Source organism: Gnatocerus cornutus, chromosome 5 (genome assembly GCF_029298725.1).
Source record: "Gnatocerus cornutus isolate USDA-ARS CGAHR chromosome 5, icGnaCorn1.1, whole genome shotgun sequence".
In the NCBI taxonomy this organism is placed as follows: Eukaryota; Metazoa; Arthropoda; class Insecta; order Coleoptera; family Tenebrionidae; genus Gnatocerus; species Gnatocerus cornutus.
The window spans coordinates 15525331-15543239 of record NC_142237.1 but is presented as its reverse complement, the minus strand read 5'-3'; the positions used below and the strand labels follow the sequence as shown (position 1 = coordinate 15543239).

Below are 17909 nucleotides of genomic sequence, written 5' to 3'. Positions count from 1 at the left end.
CGATGCTTAATCCGCAATCGGTTTAATATAGTAAGGCCAGATTAGGCCACTATTTGAATTACAAATTTATTTTTTGTGGTTGAAAGATAACGAGAATTATTAAGGGTGGAAAAATATTTAGCATGGGAAAGCTCACAAACATGTCGTGACATGAATTATCGAATGAGCGAGAGAATTTGAATTGTTTACCGCTGAAAGCGCGATTTTCAGGACTCGCTCCTGTTTACTCGGAATGGTTTATTAGAAACGTATTTGCGGCTTCTAATTTTCTCTTTTTTGGCTTTAGTTTAGTCTCCCTTTGCGATGGATCCTTTAAAAATAATTTCGTTTTATTTTATACTCTCGCCAAAGTGCCGTCATATCTCCAGAGTATTTTTTATGCCCCCGTAAAATATTCGCCGCGTTCCTCAATTCCCATAAGTAAGAAAACTGAGTCTTTGACTGTATTCATTTATCTACAATACTGACTTTTTTGTTGCCTCATTTAGTGCATGTTTCACTGGGAATAATGGATTTTTTCTGGCGAGTGTTGGCATCTTACAAATTTATGGTTTACAATATTGCTTCCATTGGCGTAGAAAATTTCAAATTTATTAACCGCCACATAAAGTGCTGTGTCAAGCTCGTCACGACCCTGACCTAAACCAACACAGAAAAGATAAAATCGCTTAATCCTGTGCGTCTGAATACGGCTGAAATGCCCAGTAATTATTTTTCAAATAAGAGCTTCGTTAAGAACGTAAAACCGCTTAGGTTGCTGTGGTTAAAAGACGTGCGAGCGAAGCGAGCGAGTTTCCCCGGTAAACATGTATTTTAGGTTGCTTCCGGGAAGACAAATATCCCGTTTAATCGGTCACTTTTTACGGCCGAGAGGGTTGTTAAAGCTCGAGACAAAATCATTAGATACCTTGTCGTTAATTCTGAAGAGCACAACCCTTTTCGTCGTGCTCCCCAGATTACGCCTTCATTATCCTCGTCAAGCTGAACTTTCCAAATAATGGTTCTTTTGTTTAGTAGTTTGTTCATAAGCAAACTTCTGATTTAATGACAGTTTGAATTGTTTCAGGAATCGTCCCCAACTTTGACGCTCATATCGTCAAAGGTAAGCAGGCCATGCGACCGCAACGTTGTCCAATCAAGGTGTGTGTAACAGTGTGCTTTTATTACTTTTATCTCACTAAACACAAAACACAACAACTGTCGCTCCCCAAAGACTCTTTGGTTATGTGCTCAATGCGTGTACATGCATTATGGGTGTGTGTGTATTTAAGCACTTTGAATATCTCTCGCACACAACATTGCACGTGAACACGAAATTAGTGCATACTTCAACGATTAAAGGTCCTACTTCTACTTTGGCTGCAAGATAAGAAGGAAATTTAGTGGATAAGCTTTGTGTTGAGTAGTTGGCAGAGTTTTTCTTCCGAGCTCGGAACGGAGAAGCAGTAGCGCTTCGACGCCTTTCAATGACTTAATTAATTATAAAGTTAATAGACAAATTTGTGTCATGTTTGGAAACATTTTTGATTGAGTTGTCCTGTCAATGTTTCACTAAACTCTATTGGTATTGGCTGTGGCGGCTCCACAATAGATCTCCTGCTGTGTATGAGCACAATAAGTACAGGCCGCCAACAGAATTTTAATAAGCTGCTCGACTCAAGTTATGGATAATTGTCATACACAAACCAAACTTTCGATTTCACTTTCATCCAAAATTCAACGAGAAACTGCACCACATTCAGTGCGGAGAGATGACACTTTTGGTAAAAAATTGATTAAACATTCCTAACTTCTGACGCGCAGTGTATTATATTGAAATGCATTAAAAACAAAACTGCCAAATCTCCGAATTAACGCTGTTCAGTCTGAGCATTCGCCCAAATTGCGGCTAATTAAATCCCTCATAAATTTTCCAGGAAAATAATTTCTTTCTTTTCGGACAATGTTAATTAAACACTCGCATGTTTCCACCCACGGCCGAATTTCACGTACCAGATGGTGAAGTTCAAGGATAAATTACCCAGCAAGTTAAGCATGACTTGATCGATCATACCCAAAGATTGATCTCTTCTGGTTTTTGCTCGGTTGCGACAGACGTAAGAAAAATAAGACATCATTGTCAAATCAAGTGTTAAGCTTTTTATTAAACTGTTTAGTTCCACTCTGTTGGGCCGCTTCTTGTATTTCTATATGGAAAACGTGAGCAGATTAATTCAATTAAGGGCGCAAACAGCATTTTCGGAATAATTTGTTTCGGTTTTTGTAAATAAACATATTGAGAAGTTTCCCTATAATAATCGGCTTTCATGGAAATTTTAATAAACTGTCAAGAGCAGCAGGTTCTGATAACTTATTCAGATGATTTAAGGCGGTTTTTACGATTACGCGCTTTTAACAATAATTAAAAATTGTTCTGTCAGGCGGAGATTATTGAAAACATCACTTACAGCATTGATACGTGTTTCATGCTGTTTTATATTAATAACCTACCATCTAGCAATCATCATGCTTAATAATTTTATACAAACTCGCCTATTCATTTTATAATTCTGTCTTTCAAATTATTGGGACTTATTCCCCTCAGGAGCATATTGTAAAGTAACCTTGACCATCGAAATTCTTCGATAATGTCTGTTATTGATTCAATTGACCATATTCAACCCAGGCATTTTCAAAGGTAGACGCAGCAATTTATTAAGAAATGTCGCTCGAACATAGTTCTCGTGACTATAAATGCGTACCTATTTTTCCTGAAGCAATTATGATATAGATTAAAAACATGCTAAAAAATAACTAGCCCGGATTATGTGTGTAAAAACTACGAAAAAAACATAAAAACCATATTTGCATAAATGAAAGATTTGGAAGTAGACAAAATAGCAAAAACGAGAATTAATTAATTTTTAGTGAAAACGGGTTCATGTGAGATAAAATTCATAGCAGACGATAAAAATTTAAATTAGGGCTTAATATCGCAATTTGAAGTTGAAAAAACTGGCGGATATCGAAATTTTAAGTTTTAGAGGTTAGTTGAAATCACGTATGGAACATTTAGTATTGCCATTTCCACTTATCTTCGAACGCAAACTTTATCAGATGGGGAAACATGAAAGTTTGTAGCAGGACCGTAGTGAGGGGGCGCGAAGTAAAGTTGGGCTACATTTCCAGGTCCCCAATGTTACAAATTCCTAAATTCTCGTTTTCTGTTGTCTGATTTCATTTTTTTCCTATTAGATAATGCGTACTTCAAAGTTGCTTTTCAGATGATACGTCACAATATTTCAAAATTTTAGATTTGTGAAAATGTTTTAAACAATTGGGTTTTTTGTCAACCAGCCCCAAACAAAATTTAATTAGAAAGGCACCGAATGCGGCGACGGTTCCAAGCGAACTTGAGAATGGTACCCTCGCGTGATATATGAAAGACATAAATCTTTAGTGGTACTTGTAGTTCTTTGTCATGTTCGCAAACAAATTGCGTTCCTTTGTTGTCAAAATCTCCGCAAAAAACCCGAAGCTAAAGGTCATTACCAATAGTAATTGAACTTGGCAATTGGCACGTTTATTGTACCCGAACTGCAGCACTCTTGAAGGTCACATGGTCAATACCGGATAATCTATTCTCCGGTCGCGGCCCCCCAATCCTGCGCGCAATTTGGTGTAGTTTTTGCAGAGCGCATGAATTCGGCGGTACCTGGGGAACACATCTCTTGTATGTTGTACCCACTGTAGACGATCATAAATTGGGCCTAACTCAGTATGCCATACTGGCTCACCTTGGCTGCGACTCTTCTAAAATAGTCGGTTGGTTCTTTACGCCGTTAATACCTACCGTCAATACATCACTTGCATGCCCAGGTAGGTACAGACTGTTTGCTGGATTCTAAACGTCGATAACGATCGTAATTTATTGTTATCTGCATTTCGATTTATTGGTTTGTTTCTTTCTAACTCGCGAAATTGTTTTTCGCGTCAAGGCAATTGAACCCGATATATTTGAAATGTTAATGGATAATTAAGGCTGCCGTTGATTTTTTTCTTTAATTGGATCACGTAGTAGATAATCCTGTATGGAATTAATGACTAATTAAAAGCAGGTAGACGAACTTTTGACTTGGCACGACCGTGGTGAAGAAATCTGATGTGATATACCACTTCAGCGACAGAAGCATATCAATAAAAGCTACAGCGTAATTGCTGCTGACACTGAAAATCTTACCATATTTGATAGCTCTTCTAATACAGTTATGAGGCCGCAAAAAATTGGATTGAGTTCAGATCGGAAATACCAGAGACAAAAACTTGGATTATTATTTTATACAAAAAAGACAAAAATACGGAAATGGCCAGAATTGATAATCAAGTTCGATGTGCCGATACAAGGCAAAAGACCTGTTTTTCTAAGTATTATTATTTCATTAGTCGGAGCCAAATATTTCCCCGACAAATCGTAATTTAAAATCCTAAATCCATATTTCACTGCGCCATTACAGCTGTACTCTCCATCTTTTCTGGGCTGGCGCCAAAAGTTGCCAAACTTCAAAACCGCTCTAAATTTACCCGATCCCCAAAGCACAATAAAAACCTTTGCGGCTTCACATAATCAACGACAAATGATAACACTTACCAATATGTCAGTAAACCCAACTACTCCTACAAAAAGCAAGTAAATAAAACCCACATAAAAATCTTCCGTTCTTTGAAGTTAAGGCCAGAAATACATGCTCGCTTTTATTGCGTTTTTATTACACTTAGAAGTATTTATTTGAAACTTACTCTATAAATTGTGTAATTAACTTAAGGTGTGGACAAGTCGAAGAATATTTTCAGAGCTGGATTTATGAGATGATCATTTTTCAGGATCATTTTCTCTTTGGCAAACAAGAAGCACACTTCCGGACGCTTACTGTTTGATGGCAAGAAAGTTTCGACGGAAAAAAGCTTTCCTGTCTTGTGCGGGATGTTATGTCAAAACATTTTTATTAACCATTTCGGCGCAAGTTTGTTTTTGTTGGCGGGATCTGAAGGACTAAGATGGAAAGTGGAAAAACTTTACAGAAGTATTGAACGTAAACGAGCGGATGGATTTTTATTGTCATTTATACAAAAATACACGAATGATAAATAGAAAAACTGCTGTAAAAAACTTTGATTGTCTTCCAGAAGACTATTTTCCAAGGGCACTGCTTTACACGGTTTCACGTTTCAAATCAAAGGATGTGATGAAAATACGAGTGTAGTTGACCCGGCCTCTTGTCGAAGGCAACAATATAAGCCGAAGAATCCGAAAGAATGCCTTAACAACATTATATTAATCAAAGAAATATGGACAATGAAACCATGTAAGCGTGTTTAATAACATAAAAACGCCTAAGCTGGTCAATATACTCCGAAAGTTGTTACCACATTCCAAAGAATTTAATGAGTATATCTCAGAGCATAGAATTACATCTCCTATAAAATATTCATTACACACGTTGTTACTATCAGCGATCAGCGGTACCAAAATTATTGTGAAACTCCAGCACACCTGCTTCGTGGCGAGCACCGAGAATTTTTTTAATTAACGGACAATTCGTCTTTTGAGTTTTTCTTCTAGGAATTTGTTCGAATGGGTGGTCCCGTAATAAAATCGCGTAATTGAAAAGAATGCTTTGTTTGCTTGATAAATTTTGGCCATCTCTGGCCTGAGTATCGAATGAACGAGCAGGTACCCCAAAAGTTACCTGGCCGAAGACATATAGCAGTATTTATGACCACACATACATATGCGGTCACCTTGAGATGTAAACAATAATTAGGCATTGAAAATAATGTAGCATGTACTGGTCCTACCACTCCCAAAACCCGATAGGTAGAAGATTTCGACTGGTCGGTTGAGAAAGATCTGATATTATTCTCGGAATAAACTGCGTCTCGTCCGTAGTGGAAAATTGATGTCATTTATATTGTTCATTTTTATCATTAGTACGGTGGTATCCAGTTACGTTTTAATGCATCGAACTTGAGTAAATTGCCCCAACATGACTGGGCTCTAATTAGCTTTAATCATGACGTTTCGATACCTAAAATTTATAACCGATTCTTGATGCGGAAACCCGGAGAGCCATATCCTTTTATCGCTACTAAAAAATCGCAATAAAATTTTGATTTCGTGCGAGTTTGCATATTTTCGTTAGCAAAAAAGACCATATCGTTCTTACGCTACATATGAGCGGATTCCGCGCCGCCAGCGCTTTTTCAGCAATTAATGAAATGCTGAAAAATTAAAACCTTTCACGTTACTCAATTGCCCTTTATCAGTCACGCATTAAAATTCTTCCATCCATTTTTCTACTTAATTGCACAAACACAACACCGATAATGGACTCAAAAAAAGAAGGGGCGTGACGCAAAATTACGTGGAAAAGCTGAATTTATTACAACTTTCCTGCACTAACCTTATTTATTAAGGGCTTTGTAATAATAAGGGATGGGGCGGCGATTTTCCATTATACAGGGTTTGTCAAACTTCTTGATCATTTTTATGCAAATTCTCTCAAGGAAAGAAACAATTTCGGAATAAGTCATAATCGAAGTTTGATCAACGATGTTGATATTGAAAACGATTTTTTCTTATTATACATTACGGTAAAAGTAATGATGCGACGTCAGATTCAAAGTGGGCAATAAACTCTCGATATTATTCATATATCATAGTATGGCACACGCACCTTTTGATTAATAGCGTCTTTAAAGCTGTTCAAACTGTCATAAATTACACATTTTCAGATTGTCCCTGTCTCATTACATAACAATATAAGATCTCATCAGAAAGAAATAAAATGTAACTATGCTTTGAAGGCTCTGAAATAATTGCTTTATTGAACGAATTTAGTTTTTAGGGAGCTTTGTGCTTTATCGTTTATTGCTCAAGAAAGGGAATCTGGAAATTCTACAAATTTCAAAACTATAACCCTTAAAAAAAAGAATTGACGAGAGTTAATATAAGACCGTCTCTTAAAATTGCGAATTTTCAGTTGGTTTCTCAACCCAGTTTTGAAATACTTCCCATTGCAGCTGCCATTTTGCAATTTTGTCTACTTAATAAACATTCCAAAATTAGTAAAATCTGAGAAACTGAAGTCTATCTATACATCTTAAAATACGTATCTAAAAATTTTTCAGAATTATAACGCTCTGATCAAGTTGCCGGTTAAATTTTCTAAAATCTTCCTCGTAGCTGATTTTGTGTCATTAATAGGTATAGTCCAAAACTAGGAAATATTGAAAATTTGAAGTTTATACTTAACTTCCAAAATAAATAATAATTTTAGGCAACATTGTTAATTTTTCATAGTTTTTCAATACAAAGTTCTAAAATGTGCTCTACTGTAGCTATAATTTTGTAATTTTGTGTGCTTAACAAACAATTCAAAACTAGGCAATTTTGAAAACATTAAGCCTCAAACTAAACTATGCACGAAATACATCGAATAGATCACTACAGGTTCAAAAAAATTCTAACCTGGAGCATTGCCTAGTTTTTTTTATACAAAAATAAGAGTACTTCTAGATTGTATTTTATTTCTGGCGATGCTTCTAAAATTGACGTGAGATAATCTACAGCGGTGGTTCTTGCCTTTTTATAATTCCTTTTGGAAATCCCTGGAGTGTCCACCGCTTTTGATGTGGACCTCTTCACCGTCGAGGAGACTTTCAATTAGATAAAAACTTTTCTCCTCAAAATTTAATTATAAATCAATTCAGTTGAGTTTTAATTAACATCTGAAGTCCCTTAATTAAAATTCCAAAGCGTTTAAGTGAAGTTGAGTAAGCAACATAACAATAATTTCATTTACAAGAATGATGATTTCGTGCACAGGTATTTGTGGTTCGAGCTGTGTTGTTTGTATGTGTACTAAAATGATGTTTAATAAAAGCTCTTGGACTGACAGATCCCCTCGCGGGCACACATCAAACTATAACGTACGAGGCGGCGGCATTAGATACGGCCCCATACACCGCAATTAGACTGTCCATCAAGTAGGCAGAAGGACGACCCAACTTCACTTGTTCGGACGAGATGTTAATTAAAGGTATATACACAAGGGTAACCTCTGGAAAGCAGTTTTGCAACTGGCTACCTCACTTGGACATCTTTAATACTATTTGGGAATATCAATTAATTAATTAATAGCTGACAAATTTTAGATTCAATCACGTCTGAAGCTCGTGACTCACTCTTGAATGAAACGTCTTTATTCATATTTCCAAGCAAATTATCACTGGGGAATCTTCTTTCGCAATTTTGTGAGTAACGACGATGCAAATGTGGTGATAAAATCAGGGCAGGGCTAAATGTCAAATTGAATGTCTTCATTATTAAATTCGATGTGCTTAATTAACGTTAATGCGCATTTTTGGCTAAATGTTGTTTATTTACAACGTACCACCTGCCAGTTTCTTTGCGCAACGTTTACCTCGGATATTTCAGCAGTCATCGCCGCCCCCGGGATCGTTGAAGGCATACATTATACATTACCGAAGCGTCCAAATATCTATTTAAATATATAAATCCTGAAGTTTCGAGTAAACAGGAACATAAAAAAACTTGCCCAAGCAGCATGTCGCTGAAAACCATTTCAGCATTCAGTAAAAGTTTTTTCTCTCAGTACGTTCTTTTTACGTGAACGTAGCTCGCAACTTTTCCAACTTCACTCTGCGCTTTTAACCTTTTTTTCGTCTTTGTTATCATGTCCCGTTTTTATATGTCATTCGCATTGCCACTCGCAATTCTTCAAGTGTAGTTTAACAATTTTACACGATTTATGTAGCAACTTTGCCTACTATGTTCGCCATAAAGCTTAAAAACGGCTTCGGGGTTTTCCAAAATGAAAATAACACATTTTACGAACGCTTAACGTCCCACTTTAGTCACATAAACGATCCATCCTGCTACGACCGTAACTAGATCGACTGTAAGATATCTTGGAAACTGGGAGAGGCTCATTTGGGCTAAAACCAGACCTGCACTTTAACACTTCGAGTTGACAGGATGAATGAAGGACGCTTCAGGATCGCGCTTTTGGGAAGTTTTTCTAACGGTTCATCAGGATTAGGAGCGTCACGGAAATTATCTCCGGAATGAGTAATCACGGAATTGTTAATTTTTTAGTAATTACTGTAATTACGCAACCATGGGCGAAAAAACTAATAGAAATTCCACATTTCTGGTTGTTTTCATGAACTACGTACAAACCGGTAATATAAATTAAGAAGAATAAATTCTAATTAATGAAGTGTCTGTTTTCATAAACTTGAAGGAGGCAGAAAAAACAGATTTCATCATCAATGCAGTAGAAAATCGTAAATTAAATTTGACAACGATACGAAATTAAATATTAAAATTTGCAAACTGTCACCTTGTATTAATTAATATAGCCATGCGTTGTAACATTTTTAATAAATTTATAGTTTCTCTGGATCTAATGTTTTAATTACACGACGAAATGTCTAAAACTGACATGATAAATCAGGCGGACATTTTTTTCTTGAAACTGCTTATTCACAATTAGCGCAAAATTCTAATTACGACACCATCTTTGACCTGTTTTTATTAAACTACATAATCACGGTTCGTGTCAGCCGTTTTAATACATTTTAAATGATCAACATTTATGGGTATTATTTAAGGCGCGCATATAAATGAGTTTTGGTAAACACGCAAATAGTCTAGTAAAAATGTCTTAATTTGAAAAATGTTTTATGTCGGCTTCTCATTAAAGAATTGTTTTATTTTTGTCTACCTGTCGGTAAAGTGCAAAATAATTGTTGCTGATTTACTTGTTTTTATTTCTTTGTGGTTTGTTTGTTGATGATTTATTCGTTTGAAATTTTCAATGATCAAACTGCCATTCTTTATTTTCAGTGTATTCTTTCATTTTTCTTTAATTTTTATATGAATAAGTCTCGAGGATTCTTAGGTTTTTGGTTTTATATAAAGTTCTGATTCTAAAAAAAATTAAAAAATATCTACTTTAAATCATGGTTGTGGAGAGAAAAATATTCACAATCAATGAAAGGCTGCAATTCTCAAACAAGCTTACCAGCTTTATTTAGCCAATAACAGTTCCCACCAGCTTGGAAACCAGATCCAAAACTTTGTTACAGCTCATGCTCGAAGTTTGATACCCTTTAATCCTATAAATTGAGGGTTGGGGGTAATTCCAAGCATTTTATCTATCATTGAATTGTTTGTTTGTCTAAAAGCGCGTTGTTTTCTTACCCTAAAAATCTCTACTCCCTTCTTTAATATAAGAAAACAATGAAAACGTAACTCCCTCCATAAGTCAGCCAAGTAAATAAATCATCCCAAGTGTCACTTTTCTAAATCTAGCAAAATTCTTTCGGACACTGTCAACTCCACTAAAAGGTGAATTTATATCCATACACACTTACCCTCTTCACCTAATTTCATTATCCACGTGTGGGTAAAATGTCATTAGCTAATTATGATTGGTCAGCGAATCTAACCTTTCGCCTGACAATCAATGATTAGAGCACGTTTCTGTCGTATCTCAAATCACAGATAAGTGTTCCTCCCTCAACGGTGCGGCAGTAAATCTCCACCCTATCATACATATATCTGCAATCGCTAATTCGTAGCAGCGTCTCCCAACGGAGGCGACTATCAGAGTTGGGCGTCGCGACGCTAGACTGCTCTCGCGTCTGGATCAGAGGGTTGTGATCGATGCGCTGTAGGAAGACGTGGAAGACGCGCACCCACGCAACACACGCACGTGTCGCAAAGAGCAAACACCTCCGAGTACCCTACATTTGCACGGCGCAATGACGGAAATACAAAATGCATCGCAATGCGTTTCTCGTGCCAAGGGAATAAATAAGCGGCGATGGGGGACATTTCGGGAAAGTGAAGAGGTGTCACATGAAAAATAAGGTTAGGAGCGGTGCTGGCGCCAGATGGAATTACACACCACGCGAGATGACACAAAGAAAAGTTCCGCTGATTTTTCGTCTCTGAGGGTCTAATCAAATAATCGTCGCGTTAATGTTTTAATTTTAGGCAGAGGCGAGATGCCACCCCTTTTGAATTTTTAAACTCACCTCTAAATTGGTTAACGCGCTTTCCCGAAATACCCTTTCGGCATCGGTATACATATTTCACCAGGGCCCGAAATATCGTTAGGGTTCTCTAGGTTGTTCCATCGATGGCGGTTCGACATCGCACCCTTATCATAACGTGATTAGTCCGCCAACGAAATTAAACTTGTACATTGGGTGTCGTGCACATCCAGCACAATAACCATGTGAAGAACGAGGGTTGAGCGCCGCAACGCCTATACAGCATCAAAACAAGACGAGGCCTAACTTAACCTAATTATGTAATTACTTCATTAATTGGGTCAAAGCTAACATGACAGGATCGGGCTCAGGAAGGGTTGCATACTTGGTATGCTCGGAGAGGTGCCCATAAATCTCGATTTCGGTAGTTTGCAAAGACTGGTTGGCCTCGCACATCTTCGCTACCTGCTTTACCGACCTGCAGACATCGCAACCCCCCGGCAAAAACGTTCGCGAATTAATTCGCCATTAGGATTTCTCAATAATAATGCACCTGACGGGACATTATAATCATACTGATTTGCTATAGACGGCATTTTTTGCTCGAAAAGCGTGAAAGGTACCAAAGAGCGGAATTTTGAGGGGAACCCCCTGTGGAGTAAAGAACGCCAAAGCCAAATGACACGTTTTCCCGACGCAATACTTTCGTTACTTGGCTTGCGAATTTCATGTAAAACAAGATTAACGACTCGCCTTGAGGTTACACTGAAACAGCGTAAATTGGCTCGACCGCCTCAAATTATTACATTTAAAATTAATTAAAATGAACTAGTTATAACATTCTAATCGTTTAACGGTAATATTTATCAACGTAAAAACTCTTTAATTGGATGAAGACAAATCGTTTTAACAAAAATGTTCGAATTAAATGATCCCTTTTATTGGCAGAATCCATCTAAATCACCCCCGCATCTCTGGAATTATGTATTATGCTGTCCGATGGCGATGAGGGGAAAACGGCCCAAAATTCTGTATTGTCACCCCAAATAACACGAGTTGACATTTCAGTTTGATGTGCCATTTTCGGCCTTCTGATGGCGATCATTTATTGATAGTCGCGTTACAGAGGAACTCTCGGAATTGAAATTGACAACGAAGATTGCTTTAAGTCGCGCAATCAATTTTGGACTAAACGAGAGCAAATATTTACGATTCTGATGGTTTGAACCGGTGAGCACTTTTTCTCCAAACATTTACGAAAATATGATCATATTTATGCGTATAACTGCAACAAAAATTCAGTTCTGCAATTCTGCAGTTTTTAGATTCCACCTACTAATTTAAATTCTCGGCTATGTCTTTTTTCTGATTATTTTATGCGATGAATCAAAATCTTGTAATCTGAATTCCAATAAGCTCAAGATCTAAAATTTAAGATTCTTTGAGATCTTTAAGTTCCTTCATTTTATTCTGAAGATTCTGAATCTTATAGATTTTTTAGAACAAGGCAGATAATGGCCGTTTAACATATATGGCAATATAAAAATATGAGCTTAACATGTTTAATTCAAGGCTGTATATGCAATTTGGTAAAGAACAAAGCAGAATCCTCTACTTAGAACCGTGCATTGTTCTGACACTGTCTTGCATCCAGCCCAGAATTCTTTTTTTGTACGAATACAATAGAAGTTTGGCCTACGAATCGATTACAACTAAAACTCACGTATCTACAATAATCATCAGATAAATAACACCGAAACTATGTCCAGTTTTTCTTGAAAAACTATACCAACTAAAGGTTTGTCATAATTTACGGTGTTGACAAGCTGGTAGCCGAAAAAAGTCGCGGCACAAACAGAATGATTTATTAATTTACAATCGACTTTTAAATTATTGTAATAATATTAAGAGGAATAATGAGAATATATAGCTTTGTTGTTGAATTTATCGATGACAATTTAAGTGATCTTGTAGACAAACAAGTAACAAAATTATCCGGGATAATTGCCGGCGAATTGTTCCTTATGCAAATTAAGCAGCAACCGTGCAATTTAGCAACTGCGTAATTGTAATGTCTGCACATCAAGGATGTTATAAAATTTCCTAGACGAATCAAAAACACCAGTATTGTGTTTGAACCATTAGACAGTCAATCAAAATTTTATAACGTATTATTTTGTCGTGTATTTGCATATTTTTTAAATTGTATCGCTTTGTTCTAATTTCGGAATCCGTGATCACGATATAGTTTTCTAGGTAACACTAACACAAAATTAGTAAACAACCCAAATTCGCACAGCAATTTTAAAATTATAGTCGGGACGATTTTTTAAGATGAAATCATAGTCTCTGGAATTTACCGGCTGAGTTTTCCTGATTTTTTTGCGTGGGAAATCTGTCAAAAATCAAATCGATAAGCGTAGGTCTTGCACAGGAAACATAAACCTTATTGTTGTTTACCAAAACTACAATTTACTTTGGTAGTCTGCCATTATAACAGTAATAATAAGATATCCACGCATTAAATTATCCAACAGCATTACTTTCTTGATGTATATTTTAAAATTACACACCTTAGAAAAGTGGTCCGGCAGTTTCAAATGGTGCATTAATTTAGATCGACCCGAAGCAATGTATTTTTAAAACCTGTATGTGAGTATGACGCTAATATTGTACTGTTAGACCAATTATTAAACGTCTTATCTGATTTAAGTATGGACTGGTCTTTTTATTACAAGGCGCAATGAAATTTCGTTACGGTTACGTAATTTATCTGACAAAGATGTGAGCACTTCCTTTTCTACGAGATCAATCATACACAATTATTGTGTATGCTTTGCCCAAATACATACTCTGAGAAAACAACAATAAGCTTCGCCTTATACAGAATGCTAATTGTGAGATCAAAAAATTACAGCTTGAAGGAGCAACGTCAAAAGATAATGATATTAAATTTTGAGCAGTAGCAGTGTCAAGTTTCAAATTTCGGAATTTTTGTGGGTTACTAATTATACAGTACATAAATCAAACGCTTGTTAAAGATAGATGGGTTTAATTTCGTAATGCGGTGGGTTTCTCAAGTCACATTTTTATCTAACGACAATTAATTAATTGCGAATTAAACCCAACCTCAAACTTTGGTATAATAGAATCGCGAAATTGTAGCAATTTTTAACGGTCTATTGCTTCTCCATACTATATTTCTTCACCGCGAAAATTATGTCTAAAATTGAAAGGAAATGTTTCTAACGGTTCCTTTATATCATAAATAAATGTGCAGGAAATAACATTTTAAATTTGGCTGCATCCTCTTTGGGCTATCTTTGTCTATCGTTTTCTCGAGGTTAAACAAGAAATAAATCGAGTTAGGACTTTCTCACAAATCATGCATTGACACACATGAAATATGAACCAAACCTAAAATTATGCATAAATTGGTTAGCAATATCTGGTTTCGTTCACTCGAAGAAATTATGAGGGGTCAAGCGTTTTGTCTTTTTTGCCACTTTCACTCATATCTTTATTAGACTGATAAATTAAATATTGATTGGAATTAGAAGAAATATGAAAGACGTTGCAATTCAGTATTAGCACAAATGATGTCAATAAATGCTATGTTTTTACATAACGCCGGCAATATGTTTTTCGAAATGGAAGAAAATTATTATAAATAGACAGATTTAGGTTAATACATCTAATCAAACAATTTAATTATATAGAAGTTCAGAGTACGTGGATGTTCCCTATCTTATTGTTTCTCGTATTTCTAGGCATAATTATTTTTATCATGGCTATATTCGTAATTCTTCTTCAATAATCATAATGCCTCCTCATTACTGTCATTACTCATTTATATTTATGTACTTTATTTAGTGTCCAGTTAACTTGAAAACTACGTCAGATCTTATTCAGAACTGGCATCGAGTAAGATGCAATCGTTTTTGACAACAAACCACAATGAATCACCATACCTTCTCCTCTTATTCCGTTTTCTTTACTTCGACCTTTTTTATGCCAAATTGGTTACATTTATTTCAAAATGCATCGTAATTTTTTTAGGTTCTTTGATGCTGGTGCAAACCTTTCTGTTTTTGCAAAAATTTGACAGTGTGTACTTTATCAAATTCTTCGTGTATTATGGATCTTTAATTTTTGTGAGTATTAAATCTCATACAAACACAAACTAACTCTTGTAGATTTTGGGAAGCCTTGTTATTATTTCGAGAATGGCAACGACTTACCAAAACATATTTAAAGTAATGCATTTTTGGAATATAAACGCAACCAATTTGTCCACTAAGAATCGAATTCGAATAGAAACTAGTTGTTTCATCGTTTTTATTGTCATATACTTCATATACTTCTGTGTGTTACAAATGGAGCTACTTATCTTATACCAAAAGAAGATGATGACTATTTTTATTTTCCTTTGGCTCTTTTTAAGAATTTTCCTCGATGGGAGATTGCTTTGTCATGGTTCTTTAGGACCTCTTTAATACCTTGTAATCTTCTTGCTGCAGCTCCTTTATGGATGACAGTTTTTGCCACAAGTCTGGTGCGTTTTGAGTTATACTTATTGGTCGACTTTCTGAAAAGCTCTATCGAGGACTGCAACATCCAAACAAGTGAGGAAGACCAGGCGCTTGTTCGTAAGAAGTTGAAGATTTGTATACAACGTTACGAGTATCTAAGTTCGTACGTGGAAATTTTTCTGCTCCAAGTTCAAATTTATTGTAGATTTTCATGTACTTACTTTGATTTTAGAATTATTGGGAGTGTAAAACTAAAACTGCGCCCCTTCATCATCATGTTTCTATTAACCGGTACAATTCAGTTCATCAGCCTGCTGGTTCTTTTTTTTACTGTAAGTTTCCTTCTAGATTAGAATCATTAACTTTTTCTAATAGCTTCAGGAGACTTTAAAGGGTCGATTTTTGAGCAAGTGCACTTTAATGCTGTTAGTAGGACATGGTTTTATTCAAATTATCGCAGCAGGACAAATGCTAGAAAATACGGTATGTATTTAAATGATGGTATAGTATGGATTCTAGTCATGCAGTTTATCATTTCTTGTGATTTTTTATGATGGATTGATGATGATGTTTTTAGTCAAACGAATTGTTTGATGTGTTAAGTCAAGTTAATTGGTACAACTGGAACATCGAAAATAAAAAGATATATCTGATCTTTTTGATGAGTGTGCAAAAGACCCTGCAACTCGACTTTGCTCAAGTTTTTTCTGTTAATTTTGAGTGGAGTCTTTCAGTGAGTGCTTGTTTTAAGATTTAAAGAAGTTAACATTTGTGTTTGTAGTTTACAAAGTTTGTTTTTTCACTGATTTCTGTCATGAACCAGCTTCAGCAGTTGGATTTTTCGCATTGACTGAGTGGATTGTAGGTTAGGAATATCAATCAAGACCTCATGATGTGACTTTTTATCCATAAGTTGTTTAATGTAGATTAGTTCACGATATAAAAATCAAGTTATTTTATTGATTTATTGATAATTATAGTAGATACTTGGAATCTGCACCAACTTGTTTTACTTTAGATTACCTCAGAAAAGTGTTGACGATGCAGTTGATAACTACCTTTCAATGCAGAAATTTCTTACTTTTTCTCGTAGAAACTAAAATTCTAGTCGATTTTGAAACTTGGATTTTTTAATTTTAACTTTAAAAACGTCAACTCCCCGTTTAGTTATTACCAGTTTCACCAATTGTTACTTTTAGAATGTTTTGTTTTTGCCAACCTTTGTAACTTTAGGGTTTGGTGAATAGATATAAGTTACATTTTACCCTCTTTTAAGTTGATAAAAACCTTTCTGTTTTTGTCAATATTTAATTTTTATTTTTCCATCGTTATTATTAGAATTTTACTTTTGAGATGTGCTTCTAAAGAGGTCCGATCTCAATGCAGCTCCCTGTTAAAAATAATACAACATTTAATTATTATCAGAAATGAAATAATGTGAGACATATGCTCAGTAAAAAAATGCCGACAAGGATATTCGAAATGTTATAAAATATTGAAATATGACTCTGTTCCACAAATTGGATTTTTTGTCGTTATATTAATTGCAACTTGTTTGTTGGTCACACTGCAAAAAGAAACCTTTTCAGAAAGAATGCTCTCAGGTGTTTTATTAGTTTTAAAAGTCAAAACTTTTATGAGGTAAATACTGAAGTAAACAGATTTGGTAACGGCCAATTTGTATGTAAATTTTACATTAGAACGACTTTGACTAGTAATGTGAATAAAAAGTTTACATAATTAGAAGCCATGTGTTTTCGATAATAAAATTTTTATTAACGCTGTCTCTACTTGGCTGTAAAACACCTAATCGCGCCCAGGATAATTTACAATTGTAATTTCTGGATCTTCGTTATCTTATTACGATTTCCTCGACTTTTCAACCATTGCGTGTCAAATCATTCCTGAAACGGAAATCGTTCATTTACATAACCGGAGGCTTGGAGATTACCGAACAAATCTTGCAATTCTCTTCCCGAATCTCCATGTTACTAAATTGTGCACTGTGTGAAATAAATCATGCGACACTTTTAACAGGGATTAATTGAATTTAATACTCTGAAGACTTTCGAGCTTGGATGATATGAATTTATATCTTAACACCGTTAAGAGTTCAGTAAACACGTGTAAGATAAATCGATTAGCGCTTTTCTGGGACTCCAGCAATAAATCTTTGATATTCAAGATCATGTTTCTATTATTATTAAAATGTAAAGCAAGCTTTTCATTTGACAAATTAAAGCGTTGCCGTCCTGCTGGGTTAAAAATGTGTTGGGTTTGTTTATTGAATGTGGAATTGGGAAGAAATGCGAC

General features: G+C 35.5%; 2 protein-coding genes across 5 annotated transcripts in view; both read left to right on the top strand.

Annotated features, from left to right (window-relative positions):
* The window catches only part of Ca-beta (Calcium channel protein beta subunit), a 71310-nt gene that overhangs the window by 31768 nt on the left and 21633 nt on the right, over positions 1 to 17909 (top strand). For all 3 annotated transcript variants that reach the window (XM_088035324.1, XM_088035323.1, XM_088035328.1), the window contains exon 3: positions 1067 to 1102. In XM_088035324.1, the coding sequence (XP_087891450.1) occupies positions 1067 to 1102 (36 nt within the window). The remainder of the gene's footprint in view (positions 1 to 1066; positions 1103 to 17909) is intronic.
* On the top strand, positions 1064 to 17197 carry LOC148175053 (uncharacterized). 2 transcript variants are annotated; one of them, XM_088035332.1, is made up of 6 exons: positions 1064 to 1140; positions 15585 to 15759; positions 15829 to 15928; positions 15972 to 16079; positions 16174 to 16329; positions 16378 to 17197. In XM_088035332.1, exons 2-6 carry the CDS (start codon positions 15596 to 15598, stop codon positions 16444 to 16446), a joined length of 597 nt encoding a protein of 198 aa, XP_087891458.1. In that variant the 5' UTR covers positions 1064 to 1140; positions 15585 to 15595; the 3' UTR covers positions 16447 to 17197. The 2 variants fall into 2 exon arrangements, with proteins under 2 accessions (XP_087891458.1, XP_087891457.1); XM_088035331.1 differs by having other exon boundaries at positions 15585 to 15928.